Below are 18,898 nucleotides of genomic sequence, written 5' to 3' on the forward strand. Positions count from 1 at the left end.
CAAATCGACCAAAGAACAGGCTGTACAAAGTCAACTTGGAGGTGGAGAATACCAGGTGTCTACAGATTGTAGCATCAAGCGACTCAAGGTGGCACTCCAGACTAGGAAATATCAGCAATGAAACAATTAAGTCGATAGTGAAGAAAGAACTAGTCATTGGAATATCCAGCGCTCCAAAGGAGAAGGATACTAGTGCATCATGCTTGCTCGGGAAACAAGTAAGGAAAGTTTTTCCAAAAGCAACATCATACCGAGCCTCACGAACATTAGAGCTTATTCATCTCTGCGGTCCTATATCACCTCCAACAGCTGTGAAAAAGAGGTATATATTTGTGTTGATTGATGATTACTCTCGCTACATGTGGTCTCTTTTACTAAAAGAGAAGGGTGAAGCGTTTGAAAAGTTCAAAATCATTCAAGGCATCAGTTGAACAAGAGACAGGAGCCGTCATCAAAACGCTCAGAAAAGATCGAGGTGGAGAGTTCTTATCTCAAGAGTTTCAAGCATTCTGCAAAAAGGAGTGCATCAATAGACACCTAACCGCACCATATACACCGCAACAAAATGAGATAGTTGAAAGGCGGAATATGACACTATTGGATGACCAGAAGCATATTAAAACACATGAGCATGCCCAATTATCTATGGGGAGAAGCTGTGAGACATGCAAACTATCTTATAAACAGATTGGAGACAAGATCTTTAGCTGATCAAACACCATATGAAGCGTTTAAAAACAAGAAACCAAACTTAGAACATTTACGAGTGTTTGGGTGCATAAGCTATGCAAAAGTCGAAGTTCCACATCTGAAAAAGCTTGATGATAGGTCTAGAATGCTCGTGCATCTTGGGACAGAACTTGGATCAAAGGCTTATCGTCTCTTAGATCCTACCAAGCAAAAAATCATAGTGAGCAGGGATGTGATTTTCGATGAAAACAAAAGTTGAAAGTGGAATACTTCGGACACAGAATCTCACAACGAACCAGGAATGTTTACATTAGACCTTGGAGAGTTTGAAAACAACGTGGCTAAGGAGAAAGAAGCCATCGAAGAAACAGAGGGAACCGGAAATGATGATAACATCGTCGAAGAAGATGGTTCGGATGAAACAGAGATTATGGAGCAGGAACAATCTGAACCGGTGATAAGAAGATCAACAAGAGTAGTAAGGAAACCGAGCTATCTAAACGACTTCTTGATGCTAGCAGAAATTGAAAGCAAGCATCTCTTGTTAGTAATTAACGAGGAGCCATGGGATTTTAAAGAAGCGAGCAAATCAAAGGATTGGAGAGATGCTTGCGAAAAAGAAATTCTGTCAATAACAAAGAATAGAACTTGGAGTCTAGTTGATCATCCAGCAGGATGCAAGCGAATTGGATTGAAGTGGGTCTTTAAACTCAAACACAACTCTGACGGCAGTATATACAAGCACAAAGCCAGGCTTGTCGCAAATGGCACAGACTTTGATGAAGTGTTTGCTCCAGTTGCAAGAATTAAAACAATAAGATTCATTATTGCTCTAGCTGCTTCAAACAGTTGGGAAGTGCATCATTTAGACGTCAAGACAGCATTCCTCCATGGAGAACTAAAGGAAGATTTCTATGTTCTACAGCCTGAGGGGTTTATAAACAAAAGAAGTGAAGAGAAAGTTTATAAGCTTCATAAAGCCCTCTGTGGACTAAAGCAAGCGCCACGAGCTTGGAACACCAAATTAAACAAAATTCTGAGAGATCTAGGCTTTGAGAAGTGCTCTAAGAAACCATCATTATACAGAAAGCACAAGGAAGAAAGGGTTCTTATCGTTGCAGTATACGTGGATGACTTGTTGGTCACGGGTTCTAGCTTGGATCTAATACTCGATTTCAAAAGAAATATGGTGGGTAAATTTGAAATGAGTGATTTAGGCAAGCTCACCTATTACCTTGGAATAGAAGTTCTTCAAGGTAAGAATGGGATCATAATGAAGCAAGAGAGATATGCAAAGAAGTTTTAAAAGAAGCTGGAATGAGTGAATGCGATTCGGTTCATATACCGATGGATTCTGGTTTGAAGCTTTCTAAGGCACAAGAAGAAAAACGCATTGAAGAGCATCACTACAGAAGAAATATTGGATGTCTTAGATACTTGCTGCATACCCATCCAGATCTTTCTTTCTCTGTTGGAGTTCTAAGTAAATATATGCAAGAGCCAAGGGAATCACATGGGGCTGCGCTTAAACAGGTGTTCAGGTATCTTCAAGGGACACTATCTTAGGCCTTTACTTTCAACAAGGAATGGATACAGGTTTGATAGGCTATAGTGATAGTAGCCATAATGTGGACATAGACAATGGGGAGAATACATGAGGTCATATTTTTTATCTTCATGGATGTGCGATTACATTGTGTACACAAAAACAGGAAGTCGTGGCCTTATCTTTGTGTGAAGAAGAGTTTATGGCTGCCACTGAGGCAGCAAAACAGGCTATATGGCTTCAAGAACTCTTCACAGAAGTTATGGGAACAACATGTGAGAAGGTCACAGTTCGAGTGGATAACAAATCCGCTATAGCACTTACGAAAAATCCAGTGTTTCATGGGCGTAGCAAACACATTCATTGGAGGTATCACTTTATATGTGAATGTGTTGAAAACGATCAAGTGGAGGTTGAACATGTTCCTGGTAATGAACAAAAGGCTGACATTTTAACCAAGGCACTAGCAAGAAAAAAATTTAAAGAGATGAAAAATCTCATTGGAGTACAAAACATAGCTCAAGAGGATTTCAAACTTAAGGGGGAGAATGGGGGAGAATGTTGGAGTAAGATTGAAGAAAGCTTAGGAAGCAAGTTTACTAGAGAGATTAGGAAATAGTCTTAGGAGTTATTAAGAAAAAGGAAAAGTTATAATTCCAATAGGTTTAGGATTTCCTATCTACTCTCTATATAAGAGATGCCAAAGTTATAGTAATCCTTCTGAGTTTTGAGAGAGAGATTAAGACTTTAGGTTTTGAGTGAGTTTCCAAAAAAATTTATAAAAGAAGAAGCTTTTATATCCTTGATCTAAGAATTCATAAACTCTAGAGGAGTTACCTGCAAAATTTACGATGATGTCTGATCTTCCAAGGGATTTGGCAGAGGAGGTGTTCTCTAGGCTCCCGGCGACATCTCTGAGAGGATTCCGATCTGCTTGCAAAAACTGGAACACATTATTTAAAGATCGGTCCTTTACAAAGAAGCACCTTGCTCAAGCAAGAGCAGCAGCGGCAACGGAGTTTATGGTGGTCATGGTGATGGAGTTTCGGGTTTATTTAATGACCCTCGATCTCCATGGAATTCACAAGGGCGTCGACCCATCTATGGACCGTCAAGGTCAACTTATTAGCCTAGACGATTCAGATCGAGTCGATATATCACTAGTCTATCACTGCGACGGTTTATTGTTATGCATAGCAAAAGACTACGCTAGGTTCGTTGTTTGGAATCCATATTCGGGCAAAAGCTTGTGGCTCAAGCCCAGAAGTCCTCACGATAGACTGGACTGGTACAGGTATGCTATTGGATACCAGAATAGCAAGTCATGCCGCAGCTACAAAATTTTGAGATTTGTTGATGGTTTACATGGATTTGATGGATTTGTTGAGTACGAAATATACGAGTTAGAGTCTAATTCATGGAGGGCTCTTGATGTCACATCCGAGTGGTTTATAGAGTTTTATGCACGTGGCGTGTCCGTCAACGGAAATACTTATTGGTTTGCTCAACAAAAGCGTCAAGGCAACAGACATGGAGAGATTGCTGATTTCTTGATCTGTTTTGATTTTACAGCAGAGACGTTTGGACCGCGTCTTCGTCTCCCGTTTCACTCTTATATTGGAGATACTGTGACTCTCTCTAGTGTTAGAGAAGAGCAACTTGCTGTGTTATTTCAGCGAAAGGAGACAGCACGTATAAAGATTTGGGTTACGACTAAGATTGAGCCTAAAGAGGTGCGGTGGAACAAGTTCTTAGCTGTGGATATGATACCCCTCACTGATGTTCAGTTTGGACCTTCACAAGGAAGTTTCTTCATTGACCAAGGGAATAGAGTTGCTGTGGTTTTTGATAAAGACGATGAAGATGATGATTGGTTCACTCGCAACATAGCTTATATCATTGGAGAGGATGGGTATTTCAGACAAGTGGATCTTGGAAATTCTACAGAAATACATCGTCCATTTGGATGCTCTTATGTTCCAAGCTTAGCGCTAATCAAGCAATGTGCCACAAGGAAATATAAAATAGATTAATTTTTTTTTTGTCAACAAAATAGATCCCTTGATTACTTGCGATTACTCAAAATTTATGTCTTGTTTGGACGAAATTAGTCAACTTTTTTTGTTTTTATGTGGATAATTATAAAAACAAATCACACAATATGGTTTTTATTCAGACAATTCATTGTGTACGCTTGCGCAATGGATAAGAGCGGTTTTTAATCTCCTCGCAAAGGGAATTGAAGGGTGTTGGTTGTTCATTGTGTATAAGCCGAGACAGCCTATGCTTGTTGCTTTTTTAATTAAATTGTAAAAAGTTTGTTCACTTTGAATTAAAGAAAAGGAAAAGATGGTGGATATTAACGTGAGACAGATACGAAAACTTGGAGGTGGATGTTGACTTGTATACCCGACGACCAAATATCATAACGAACACGATCGCCTTTGATGGTCAAAAGAGACTCGCTTTACATATTGACCACCATATTTAAACTTTATTAGTCCATCCGAATTATATTACAGTACTTACAATCATCTTTAGATCAAGAATCTTCAAAACAAGATGCTTACATGATTCATCTCGGGATTGTGTATTTTTATCTCACACAAATTCACCCCCCAAGTAAAAAAAGCTAGAGCTCTCACATTAGTTACCAAGCCAAAATTACCTCATTGTAGACATATATTGATTGTTATTTTTTACTCACTTCATTTCCAAAAGAAAATAATATGAAATTATCGACTAATTAGATATAATCAAATGGCTAATAAATCAGTAGATTAAGAAGACTTTTGGACCTCTAAACACGAAAAAGTAAAATATCTAGAGTTTATAAATTCTTATATCATGGATATAAAAGCTCTTTTTTATTAATCTTTAGGAAACTCACTCAAAACCTAAAGCCCTTAATCTCTCTCTCAAAACTCATAAGGACTACTACAACTTTCACATCTCTTATATAGAGAGGAGAACACAACTCCTAATCTTAATAGATAAACCAACTTTCCTATTCTTAGATACCTCCTAAGAACATTCTAGATAATCTCCTAAAACTTTCCTTTTCCTAAACACTTTAGGAAACTTTCTGCTTAAGTCTTAATCAAGCTTACTTCAACATACTCCCCCTTAAGTTTGAAGTCAACTCTGGACAAGTCTTGAATCCCAATAAGTTCCCTTATTTCCTTGAACTTGATCCTTCCAAGTGCTTTGGTTAGAATATCTGTCTTTTGCTCTGTTCCCAGAACATGCTCAACCTCAATCAGCTCGTTTTCAAAACACTCTCGTTTGAAGGTATCGCCGATGAATGTGTTTACTCCAGCCATGGAATACCGGATTCTTGGTTAGTGCTATAGCAGATTTATTGTCAACCCGAAAAGTTACTCTTTCACTTGTTGATCCAAAAATCTCACCAAGAAGTTCCTGCAACCAGATGGCTTGCTTTGGTGCCTCTGTGGCCGCCATAAACTATGATTCACACAATGATAGAGCAATTGTTTCTGTGAACAACAACTAATCGGGCATTCATTGAGATAGAAGATGTGGCATGTTGTACTTCTCCCATCATCTAAGTCCACGTTCAAACTGTTGTCGCTGTATCCTATCAAACCCGGCTTTGTTCCTCGCTTGAATGAAAGACCATGAGCCAAAGTTCCCTTTAGATACCTTAAAACATGTTTTAACGCTGCTTCGTGAGAAACTTTCGGCTCTTGCATATACCGACTTAATATGCCCACACTGTAGGAGAGATCAGGCCTTGTCTGTAATAAGTATCTGAGACACCCAATGTTCCTCCTATAGCAGGTCTCGTCAACTCCCTTTTCTTCCTTAGCCTTAGATAGTCGGAGACCTGGATCCATTGGTGCTTGTGTCGCATTACAATCATTCATTCCAGCTTCCTCAAGAATCTTTGTTTCATATCTTTCCTGCTTTAGCAAAATCCCATTCTCGTGTTGTAGAACCTCTATTCCAAGATATTATGTGAGTAAATCAAGATCACTCATCTCAAATTTTGTCGCCATTCGTATTTTAAACTCAAGGATTGTACTCAAGCTAGATCCTGTCACCAACAGATCATCAACATAGACAACAACAAGAAGAAGATCCCTTTTATCCTGTTTCCAGTATAAGGAGGGTTCTTTAGAACACTTCACAAAACTTAGCTCCAGTAATATCTTGTTGAGCTTGTTATTCCATTCCCTTGGTGCCTGCTTTAAACCATAAAGTGTCTTGTGTAAATTATACACCTTCTTCTCATTCCCTTTGATTTCAAAACCTTCTGGCTGAGAAACATACACTTCTTCCTTTAACTCTCCATGTAGGAATGCAGTTTTTACGTCAAGATGATGCACTTCCCATCCATTGGAAGCTGCTAAAGAGATGATAAACTGAACTGTTTCGATACGAGCCACAGGAGCGAATACTTCATCGAAATCTATCCCATGCCTTTGCACATAGCCTTTTGCCACTAGCCTTGCTTTGTGCTTGTTTATACTCCCATCGGAATTTCACTTGAGCTTAAAACCCCACTTTAATACAATTGCTTTATCTCCTTTTGAAAGTTCAACCAGAGTCCAAGTTTTATTCTTTTCTATGGATGATATCTCATCTTCGCAGGCTTCTCTCCAGACTTTTGATTTGTTTGCTTCGTAAAAATCCCAAGGTTCTTCGTTAATGGCTAGAAGTAGATGTTCGACATCGATGTCTGCTAAGCAAAGAAAGTCTTTCAAGTATTCAGGTCTTTTACTTTGTCTTGTTGACTTTCGCAGCAGCTTGATCGATTGATTTTGTTGCTGTTCTTGTTCAAAGTTTTCGTCATCTGATTCGAAGGTGTTCTCATCGATTTCTTCTTCTTCGTTTTCTCTTCCATCATTGGCCTCATCTCCACTGTTTTCATCTACACCTCTATATTCCCCTGTTTCTTCGATAGAAGCTTCTTCTCTTATACCATGGTTCCCAAATTCTCCAATGCTGAGAGAGAACATTCCTGGTTTATTATTATCTTTTCCTGAGTCGCTCCAGTTCCAGACTTTGTCTTCGTCGAAGATAACATTCCTGCTTACTATGATTTTGCGATTGGTTGGATCTAAAATCTGATAAGCTTTTGTTCTTGGTTTTGTCCCTAGATGAACAAGGATTCGGGATCTGTCATCAAGCTTTCTCAGGTGTGGTTTTTCTATTTTTGCATATGCGACGCACCCAAATACCCACAGATGTTCGATATTTGGCTTCCTCCCTTTAAAGACCTCATACGGAGTTTGTGATTCCAAAGCTCATGTCGCGACTCTGTTAATGATTTAGGTGGCGTGTCTAACAGCTTCCCCCCAAAGGTAATACGGTACTCCCATGTGTTTAGCATACTCCTAGTCATCTCCATGAGTGTTCTATTCCTTCTTTCGACCACACCATTTTGCTGGGGTGAATATGGAGCTGTTAGATGCCTGTTAATGCCTGAATCTTAGCAAAACTGTTGAAACTCCTGCGATACAAACTCTCCACCTCTTTCTGTACGGAGTGTCTTGATGCTTGCTCTAGTTTCTTGCTCAACAGCGGTTTTAAATCCTTTAAATCTCTCAAAGGCATCGCTTTTCTCTTTCGGCAAAAGTGTCCACGTATACTGAGAGTGGTCATCAATTAGTACAAATATGTACCTCTTCTGCGCTGCAGTAGATGGTGTGATAGGTCCACAAAGGTCTCTGTGTATTAGTTCAAGTGTGCTTGTGGCTCGATTTGTAGTTGCTTGTAGGAAACTTCGCCGAGTTTGCTTCCCAAGAAGGCATGAGACACAAGTTTCCTGCTCCTTTGGAACACATGTTATACCTGTTACAAGTTCCTTTCTCACCATCGTTTTTATGGTCTCGGGATTGATATGTCCTAGCGAGGATGCCAATTGGAGTTGCTTGTTGCTATTAGCTGTAAACACTTAGTAGTATCCACCTCCATTTTAACTTTGTACAGCTTGAACCAATTTCTGTCCGTCTTTGTCGAGCAACGCCAAATAGTCCTCTTTCATCCTTACTTCACATCCGCATTCTGTAGCCTGACCAAGGCTTATAATGTTACTTTTTAACTCAGGTATGAAGTAGACATTTGTTAAGACCTTTTTCTTTCCGTTCTTGCTGAGAAACACTATCAATCCTTTACCTTTGATGTTAATACGCGAGTCGTCTCTGAACTTGACCTTTCCTGTGATGGTCTCATCAATTTTTGAGAAACAATGTCGATTTCCTGTCATGTGATTGTTTGCTCTCTATAGGAAAAAGATTAAGGAAAAAGAAAACTTCTCTATAGGTAGCTCTCGACTCCTATAGCGACTATTTTCTTCTGAAGCTAGGTATGGATGATCTGATACAGCACTCTTGTGGCTATGATCGATATATATGCTTGTCGATATCTTCAAACAACTTGACTCTCTGGAACTAATCTACATGTTGCAATGAATTATGAAAGACATAGAAGAATGCAAAAGAATGAAACAGAAAAGTTAATAAGATAAAAAGGAGAAAGAACAATGGATCTGGGGAATAATCCCCATATCCATCGCCTAACCCTAGAAAAACAAAGGTTGGTGGCTCAAAATCTCATTACAGGAGCACACACCCGTTTAGGGCTGCTAAACAATGTATTTATAGGTCCTAAGGTCTTCCAGGTATCATTTAGGACTTCTCTGAAGAGAAATGGCAAAGTGGGCTTTGATGTTGGGCCTTGTGGCTCGTCTTAAGGTCCACCGGGGGTGAGAGTCTTCCAGGGCAGGGAAAACATGTGCTTCCCGCGGGTGAGAGTCTTTCGGAACTGGTGAACTGGGTCAACTTGTTCTCCATGTATCTTTTGATTGCATCGTTGGATCTTTGTGATGTAAAGTGATATGGAAAGCTGGTTGTCTCCTCTTGATTGTCTCCAAATTTGAGCTGGATCGATTGGTGTGAAAGTCTTCATTTGAGGCTGACCTTTTGACGGTCTGACTATGAGCTAAAAATGTGGATTTCTTCACTTTTGCCATCATATTCCCTAAGTTTCCTGAAAAGAGCCTTGAAACTACAAATACACGGAAATCATAATAAAAGTTTATAAAACAAAGAAAAACCTTTGAAAGAGCATTTGAAATCAATGGTGAAAAGTGGTCAAAATCAGGTGTTATCAGCTTGTCGAGATGTTCCTTGTTGACAGACTCAGAGGTAAACAAAAAAGATTCCATATTTCCGTCGGATTCAAAAACAACAACCTAGCAAATGAATTTCAAACATATTAATGAAAAAATTCAGTATAAACAAACCTATATAGTTTTGAAAATGGAATCGAGATCAATAACCAGATCTAGAAAGCTCATCAAAGAAAACAGCAATTCTATTTAAACTATAATTGACAGTCAATCAAAATTCAATCGATGAGATAACATAAGCAGAGAAATGTCAGAGATTGCATACCTGAAGGGAAGAAGAATGAGAGAAACGTAAATGGAGGCTGCGAAAGGAATGTTGTGGTACGAAGGAGAAGGAAGAGCGAGAAGCTTTATAAAACGAAGCTATGAAAGGTTGTGTAAGCTGGTAATTTCATCAAGATTCATTCCCACTCTGTTCAGAGAAAATGAGATCCAGATATCTGACGGTTCCGATTAGATCTATAAAAGAAATCTAATCCCAACCGTTGGATTTGCTTAACTGGACCACCGCGTGCAAGTACAACTAGACAGCATCTAATGACGATCGCGAATTACTATTTGTGATAATAGTAGTTGTCGAACCGAATAAAATCAATTTAATGAGATTTAAATACAGTAGTGCTAAAAAATAATCTATAATTCCTAGATTTATAAGCAATTTAAATCTTTATTCAGTGATCTATAAATATTGAAATGAATATTGTAGGATCCATGAAGAATTAAAGAGAGAAGGTGTTTGTGTTGGTGAGTGGGAACTTAAATACGTTAATTACATAAAAAGTCAGTCACACACAGGCTGTCTCTTTAAACAATGTACAATGGTTTCTAAATTGAACACCCTCCACCTCACCTTATAACATTCCACATCATTTTCTCTTTTTTCCACCTAATCATTCAACACCCAATTCAATTTTAACATCTACAATGGTTTTGTTTAATAAAATTCAACACATTCTCCCTCCATTTTGATTTGATATTATTATTTTCTTTTATAATTTTATAACTACATATTTATAATGATTATCACTTAAAGTGAAATTAGTATTATTAAAAATTACATAATATGTTATATATATATATATATTAATTTTTATTTTTTATTTTTTATTTTTAACTAATTTTTTCAAATTAAAAAAAAAATTATTATGAAAACAAATTAAATTATGATAAATTTCAAATATGATACAATACAAACACAAAACATAACTAATAAGACATACATAACTTAATTAGTACAATAAACTCAACTTACAAGTAAGAAAACTCTTAAATCACACACAGAAACTTAAAACTTAATCACGGAAACATTCCGAATTTTGCCCATATGTGTTTGACTAGATCTGTATGCAATTCATGATGTACATCTGAATCACGTAATTCAGATCTAGCACGTACATGATTTGCAAATGCAGGTAACACCTTTGTTGAGAATGGTTGTGGTGCACTAGAACTACTTGCCTCAGATTGATCATAATCGTTCCAATGTTGCGCATATGTATCTCGTTCATCCTCAACAATCAGATTATGCAATATGATACATGACCGCATGATGATAACCAAATCGGCTATGTCCCACAAGCGAGCTAGTTCGCGAATGATTTTAAATCGAGCTTGTAACACTCCAAAAACACGTTCGATATCCTTCCAACATCCTTCTTGATTTTGCAAATAACTTGTCTGGTTCACTTTGAGGAAGACGAATTAATTTGACGAAAGTTGGATAAAAAGGATGTATACCATCAGCTAGATGGTATGTCATAACATACGGACGTTGGTTCACGAAGAAGTTCACTCTTGGAGTATTTCCTTGTTCAACATCATCGAACACTGGTGAACGATCTAGAAATTAATATCGTTCAATGTGCCCGGACACCCAAAAAAGGCATGCCAGATCCAGAGATCATGGGATGCAACTGCTTCAAGAATAACAGTGGTAGTTCCCTTATCTCCCCAAGTAAATTGACCTTCCTACGCTGTAGGACAATTTTTCCATTCCTAATGCATGCAATCGATACTTCCAATCATCGCAGGAAATCCCCGCAGCTCGCTAACATGCAAAATTCTTTGCTGGTCATATTCAGTTGGAGCTCTGAGATACACTTGCTCATACAACTGTATGATTCCTTTACAAAATCTGTGCATTGCTAATCGCCACGTCAGCTGAATTCTATAAAACACGAAACATACACATGTTGTTCTTTAAAGAGAATTATATATACTTTCAAAATATTGATATTATGAAATAAAACCCTAAATAAAATACCTCTTCCGATTCAAGAACTCGATGTCCTTTGTCTTTATATTGTTGGTCAATTATAATTGGATTCTTTCCATCAATGATGGTAATATGCTCAAAATATACATGTTTAACGTATCCTTCTCCACCCTAACAAAAAAAAAAGATTGAATGAAAAGTTATAACTAATATTATCAGCTAATAAATAAAACTAATACCTTCCAAGTTTTGATTCTGGCTCCATTGGTTGTCTTGTTGAAGGTGCAATGAGTCACTTGGACGTTCTCAACTTTAGCTTCTTGTCCCTTATCTCCTAAACTTCCGATACTGTAATTAGTTATTAGATGTTGACCAAAAAAATTATTGGATTTTCGTAGTAAATAATCTTGCTAGTTATAAATGTATAGACATTATTAAAATATTTTTGAATTAGATAAATAGATTATGCGCGTAAAAATTATACTTCCACCCTGCTATGATTTATTACCAAAGTTGCTTGCCTAAATAAGTTGAATATTTGACTATTTATCAATTAAGCGTTTAACTATTTATATATCTAAGCTCATTTTACTTTTTTTTTATAAGATCGTTTAACTATTTATATATGTATGTAAGATCATATAAAATCATTTTACTTTTTTTTTAATAAGAAATTCGTTGAATTTTGTTTAATTAATTGCAAAATCCATATATAATCACAAATACCTTATTCCATGACCAGGTCCACAAACAACCTCCGTAATGTTGATATTCACACTTCCAGTCTTTAAAGCTATACAATCATCTCCTTAAAAAAAAAAACATCATAATTTTGACACTTTATTATATTTATATCTGATGTTTAATTATATGGTTAATGCATCAAGAATATATGTATATATATATATATTATAAATACATACCAGTTGAAATGACGGAATTAGATATTTGAATATTAGTCGAGGCAGCTATATCGATTCCATCAGTGTTAGGACTTGTTTCGGGTGCAATAAGTTGTATATTTGATATCATAACTTTGTCACAATTGTTGATTGATATATGATTTCTCGGACTGTCTATCGAAGTTATTCCACTTATGTTGAGCGTATTACAGTTATGAAATTGCAATACCTACACCAAGAAAATATTTCATGAGTTAATCGATCGTCTACTCATTAACGAGCAATCAATAGAAATTCTAATATTACTTACCGTCGGGCGTTTAGATATTTTTTCCTGGAGTGAAAAGACATTTATGTATGAGTATTATAAGATGAAAAAAGAAGTACATATTGTTTGATAAAAAATTTTACCTCCCAAAAAGATGAACCAAATCCATTGATAGTTCCCGTACCAATGATAGATAAACCGTTTACACTCAAAAACGCTATCCAATTTGGAGATTTGTGGTTCGACCACGAACTTATGTCACTTGGTGCATGTCACCATCCATCTGCAAATTGGATCCTCTAAATTATGGCCTAGTGAATGGCAAGAAAAATGGTTGTATAAACGTACCTGAATAACAGAAGAAGATCCACAAGGACCACGAAATTGAAGAGGTTGGAGTAAGAAAGTTTGGCCTGAGGGTATCAAAAGGGTTTTTGTGTCTCCCTCATCTCCACACATAGTTTTCCATGCTTTTACAAAAGCCTTTTTCACATAAAATTTACCAATATTAATTGAAAATGGTAAATGAAATTACTTTTTTTTTGTTAAATATGGTAAATGAAATTACTGAAAAATTATTATAAAGATGTAGGAAAAAAGAAGATATGAAAACGAGAGAGAACAATCCAATTTCAAATATATGTATCGATTATAAAAAAAATAGAGAAGAATTTAAATTATAATTTACCTTGGAATCATCAGTTTCACCATCTCCAGTGGCACCAAAATCAAGTACACTGTAGTCTATGCCGCTCACAAAACCAAAATATAGAAAATTCACGAAAAATACAACTCGTAGTATAATTTCCTATTACCAAAATAAAAAAGTTAGAAAAAGGAGAATATAATAAGTTAGTCAAAAGAAAAATTATTTTATGTGTACCATTTTGAAATGATGATTATTAAGATAGTATGTGTATGTCTGTATGTGTTGTTAATGGCATATTTATACGCAATGATGTGGATGTATACATATAAATCATTAACATAGTTTCTCATTTTTATTTATTTTGGCCAAAATGGTTGACTATTTCATAAATAATAAAGATGTGTCCGCCAAAATGGTAGCCTCCTTAATGTTACCATTTTCTTGGTCATAAAAGTTTAATGAGAAATATTGTATACCACTTGATTCCTCTAACTTTTTGTTTTAGTTACGAATATATTATATTCCGCTTTTTTGTCAGCCTTCTGCGATTTATGAAACGAGTAATTCTTATCATCTCTTTTATTTAATTGCATACTGTAGTTAGTTTCAGTTCATGTACTTATATTCGTCTAATGACTACTAATTATACACTAAACACATACGAATTCTCTTAAAATGTAATGATCACATGAAACCAGTATTCATCTTTTATCTATATTTTGATGTTAACCAAAATTTCTGTTCATAAGTTGTTGACTTTCTAAAAATTACGAAATTTAATGGATTGTAAGTAAGGAATTGTACATCAACCCAATGTCTCAATTCAACTCTCTTTTTTTTGTCACCTTACTAACTATTCGTCAATATAACCAAATTTTGAATCTTTCTTCTTTATCATTATATGTAATTCAAATATAAAACTAATCATTATGTGAACAGTGAATCAGTAAGATGCTCTGTACACTTGTGGTCGCCGAACCTTACATTCGACTTGATTCAGCCCACATTCCTAGCTCCTCATGATCTTCCTTTTCTTTAGCAGTTTCAGACCAATTCTATTTACCTCACAGTTTTGCTAATTCTTGGTTTTTTGTTTTTTGTTTTTTATTTTGTTTTTTGAGGGACATACCATACCGTACATTATAAATGAAACAAGATTTTCCAAGTTACCAAAACAATAGTACATATACTTGTTTGCCCTCCCCATGACTATACTTGTTGTACCCTAACCTCAACAATAAAATCAATGAAAACAATATTATATTTGCTTATATAAAAACTAAACTAAATTACAATCATTACCAAATAAACAAATTCGAACATGATAAAAGTAAGCAAGCAAAAAGATATTTTTTATATTATTTTTGTTTATACTAAATTTTAAAATTTCAGAGCCAAACTTGCAAATATTTAATTATTGTTTTTAATTTATTTAACTATAAAACTAATTTTAATTAATAAATGCATAAATTTTAAAATTAAATAGGGATGGTGGTAAAAGAAAATCTAATATATTTATTTAATTTTAAATTTATTCAATCTTAATATCTTATTTATTGTTTAGAATTTTTCTGAGATTTGCATTAATTTGATTATTCCAAATTTAATGGAGAATTTGAATTTTTGAATATATTTACAATTAACTAAATACTTTCTAAAATAATAAAAATTCGAATTATATGGATCGGGTATAAAAGATCTGCGTGTTTTTAATGGGTCGAGTCAAAAGATTCACGTGTTTATCCGTTTTTTTAATTAATAAATATTAATATAATTAATCTGATTATTTTTTCTCATTAAACAGGAACCAATCAGAATTCAGCATATCAGCGTCCTTGTCATGTCACATTTGAAGTAGAATAAACGTTATCATTGACATAAGTAAAGACCGTTTTTAAGCCAATCAAATTAAAACATCTAGGAATTTTTCAATAAATTACATTTTCATTTAATATATAGGATGTATTGCACTTACTTATAACAAATATTTATATTGTATGTTTTTATAGAAACGGACCCTAAAAAGGTGAAGCAGAATTAATTGTATTAACTAGATTTTAACCCCGTGCGTCCGCACGAGAATATTTTATTTTTTATTTCTAATATAAGTTGCATTTATCTTTTTTGTTTAGATATAATTTATTTTTGTTATTTATTTTTTAAATTAAAAAATTGTTATTATATTTAATTTTAAACAGTAAAATTTGTATATTAGTAGAATAAGAGTATACGTTAATTAAGTATATATTGATCTACTGTTAATTATAAACTTTGTTATTATGTGAATTTAGATTTACACATAAACAATCTATATATCTATGAATTTGCTAATCCATCCGTTTAGTTGTCTTAAATTATTTTTAATATCTTACATGTTTTGACAAACTAACCCGTATAAAACTATAATTATAATTGTATAACCCTATAAATATTTACTAATATGGAATATTTGGATCAATTGATTATGAAAAAATATAATAAGATATTTATTTACTATTTATGCTATTAAAAAAAAAAATATATATATATATATATATATAAACGGGCTAACCTGTTAGTTTAATTATCTCAAATCATCTTAATATCTTACATGTTGTAATAAATTAACTAATGAACCTTAAATATATATATATATATATATATATATATATATAACTCTAATCAATTCGATCATATTATTGTATAATATAAATATTTATTAATCTCAAATATTTGATATTTTAGACCGATTGTTTATGATAAAATACGATAAAATATTTATTTACTATGCATTTTTATAAAAATATTATTTAAATTTTAAATTTTAAATTAAATCTTTCCTGTATTTAAGAAATTCTAAAGTATTAAAATTATTATCTAAATTTTTGTAATAAAATTTAATTATAATTTTTTTGAATTTTTTGAATTTAAATTAAATTAAATGCAAAATTTTGTAACTAAATTTAATTAAATTTCTAATAATTTGAAATTTAATTAAATTCTTTATTAACTATTATCTGGCGAATCAAAATATGCCACGTGTCATGTGCTTTAGTTAATAAATGATTTAAAAAAAAAATCGTTAAAAAAAAAGTACAGTTGTTTTTTACAATTTCTTTAAAAAATAAATTAAAATGATAATTTCTAAAGAAAAAAAAAAGTGAATCGACGGTTTCTCCAAAAACCACGATTTTTCATCTTCCTGTCCATGATCTTTCTTCTTCCTCCACGATTTCCTTTTTTTCCGTTTAACTGCAGAAAAAGATCTATGCCAGTTGTTGATAAAATAAAAATAAAAAGAGATCTATGCCAGTTTTTTTCTATTCCGTGGCTGGTTCTTACCCCTATTTCTCTTCGAATTCCACCAATTCCAATGAAGAAATCTAATTGAAGAAATCTGGTGGCTGCGGTTTGTTCTCGCCTTCGCTTACGCGATCTGCAGATTCCTCCCAACGTTCCTTCCATTGACGTTGATGAATCCGATGGTACCTCTTCTTCTATGTCTGTATCGCCTCCTACTTTCGTTTTTGGGTTTGCTCGGTTGTTAAAGCACCAATCAGTGGATTTAAAGATTGATCGAATGATGGCAAAGAAGATCATTAATCTCTCACAAGATTAAAAAAAATTTGAAACTTTATGTTTGTTGTTGTTGTTGTCAAGACTCTTAATTGGATAGTTTTGTTTGAATCTCATTAGCAGGTTAGCCGATTGTTGGATTTGATTGTTCATTGTTTATACAGTCACAAGAGGTAGTCCTCAAGGAACTTTAAGGTGAGTCAGTTTTCATTTGTGTTACTAATGGATTATTTTGGAATTGAATTGTGTCGTTTTCTGTCAAATTCTGATTTGGATGTGTTTGTCTGTACTCAGTAACGCAAGTGATTCTTTGGATAAGCTGAGGTTCTTAAATGTAACGGAGCCTGCTTTGCTTGGAGATGGTGGTGAGCTTGAGATTCGTATCAAGCCTGATCCTGATAATCACCATAACATAATTAGAGAATTCTCATTTTCTTTTTCAGTTGAGTATTAAATTAAATAATTAGATTAAAACTGGTTACTTAAAAAAGATTGTTTCGGATTTGCAGTGATACTGGTATTGGAATGACAAAGGAATAACTTCTAGATAGCCTTGGAACCATAGCTCAGAGTGGCACTTCGAAATTCTTGAAGGCTCTAAAGGTCTTTTTTTTTTCTTTTTTCTTTTTCACCTCTCTGAAAAATTAGATGCAAACAAATCAAACTCCATGTCAGGTTCTTAGACGTGTTTTGATGTGTCTATTTATTCAGGAAAAGAAGGACCTTGGTGCCGACAACGGATAGATTGGACAGTTTGGTGTTGGGTTTTACTCTGCTTTCTTAGTGGCTGAAAATGTGAGAACTTTCGAATCTTTATTCCTTACTGTCTTCTGATTAATGTATTTCTGGTTTATGGAGTTTTTTGAGTTCTCTCTGTGTTCTCTGCTTTAGCTGACATTAGTCACTTTTCTTTTAATCATCCGTAGAGGGATTGAGAAGACTTTATGCAGTGTACTTCCCTGTTGTAATCTGTTCTACGGTTTCTTCTATGCAGGTTACTTTTTTAGTTTTCATCATATATATACATATTCACCTAAAATACATGTGACTTCTTTTTTGCAGGAAAAAATTTGAAGATATCATTGAATTATACTCATGTTTCCCAACTCAAGCTTTCTAAACAAAATGGAAGATGAAAAGCTTGAAAGCCATTGGATATTCAACTTATAATTTCCAGGTGAGTTATGAAAGTAATTTTAATTGTAACGTGTCATTGATCACTAAGAGTAATATGAAACTCTGGACTTCCTTCACCAAGAGTAAGTCCGGATATCTCTTTATCATTTTTAAAATCATTTTTGGATCTTGCTATATGTTTTGGTCTGGAACCTCCCGAGTCATTATTACTTCCAGTGTGTTGTGTTGTTGATGTTGTAGTTAAGCTGCAAGTATATGTGTTCCTAGAGATCATCTTCACTAAATTCAGAAAGATACTATACTATGAGAAATGTAATGTCTCGAACTCATAAAGCCATAACCATTCAGTACGGAATCTGTATAACCTTATTTTGTACTTAGAAATTTTTTAACATAAAGTAGTTATTGATTACTTAAATTATTTTCCACTGTTATGTAATGATTCTTGATTTCATTTGCTTTTGTAGAATGATGTTTTTCTCACATGCTAATATTTTTGTATGTTTACATTTATTTCATTTGGATAAGTTTTATACAGATAATTTTAGTTGTGTTTATATAACTGAAATTTGGTTTTGTGAAAAAAATTAACAATAATTGAAATCGGTTAATTGTTAGGAAAAGAATATTCCCGTGCTAGGCACGGGGTAAACACTACTTTCTAATAATTTGAAATTTAAATTAAAGATGACCTAGATTTTAGAAAATTTAAAAATATTTAAATTAATAACTAATTTTCGGAAATTAAATATAAAAATAAAATAAAATATTATTAAAAAA

At 34.1% G+C, this 18,898-nt stretch overlaps 1 protein-coding gene, 1 long non-coding RNA gene and 1 pseudogene across 3 annotated transcripts; 2 read left to right on the forward strand and 1 right to left on the reverse strand.

The window, feature by feature from the left end:
• The window catches only part of LOC18016115, a 31,034-nt pseudogene extending 16,401 nt beyond the window's left edge, over positions 1–14,633 (reverse strand).
• On the forward strand, positions 3,070–4,269 carry LOC18016114 (putative F-box protein At3g17620). Its single transcript, XM_006398058.2, has one exon. It carries the CDS (start codon positions 3,088–3,090, stop codon positions 4,267–4,269), a length of 1,182 nt encoding a protein of 393 aa, XP_006398121.1. The 5' UTR covers positions 3,070–3,087.
• Positions 14,634–16,565: 1,932 nt separating the features above from the next.
• On the forward strand, positions 16,566–18,458 carry LOC112086401. Of its 2 annotated transcripts, none has more exons than XR_002899522.1 (6): positions 16,566–16,890; positions 17,102–17,176; positions 17,276–17,346; positions 17,491–17,584; positions 17,693–17,776; positions 18,044–18,458. It is a non-coding gene; the product is annotated as an uncharacterized LOC112086401 (long non-coding RNA). The 2 variants fall into 2 exon arrangements; XR_002899523.1 differs by having other exon boundaries at positions 17,105–17,176.
• The last annotated feature ends 440 nt before the right edge of the window (positions 18,459–18,898 follow it).

The sequence above is a fragment of the Eutrema salsugineum genome, unplaced genomic scaffold (genome assembly GCF_000478725.1).
Source record: "Eutrema salsugineum unplaced genomic scaffold, Eutsalg1_0 scaffold_20, whole genome shotgun sequence".
Lineage (NCBI taxonomy): Eukaryota > Viridiplantae > Streptophyta > Magnoliopsida > Brassicales > Brassicaceae > Eutrema > Eutrema salsugineum.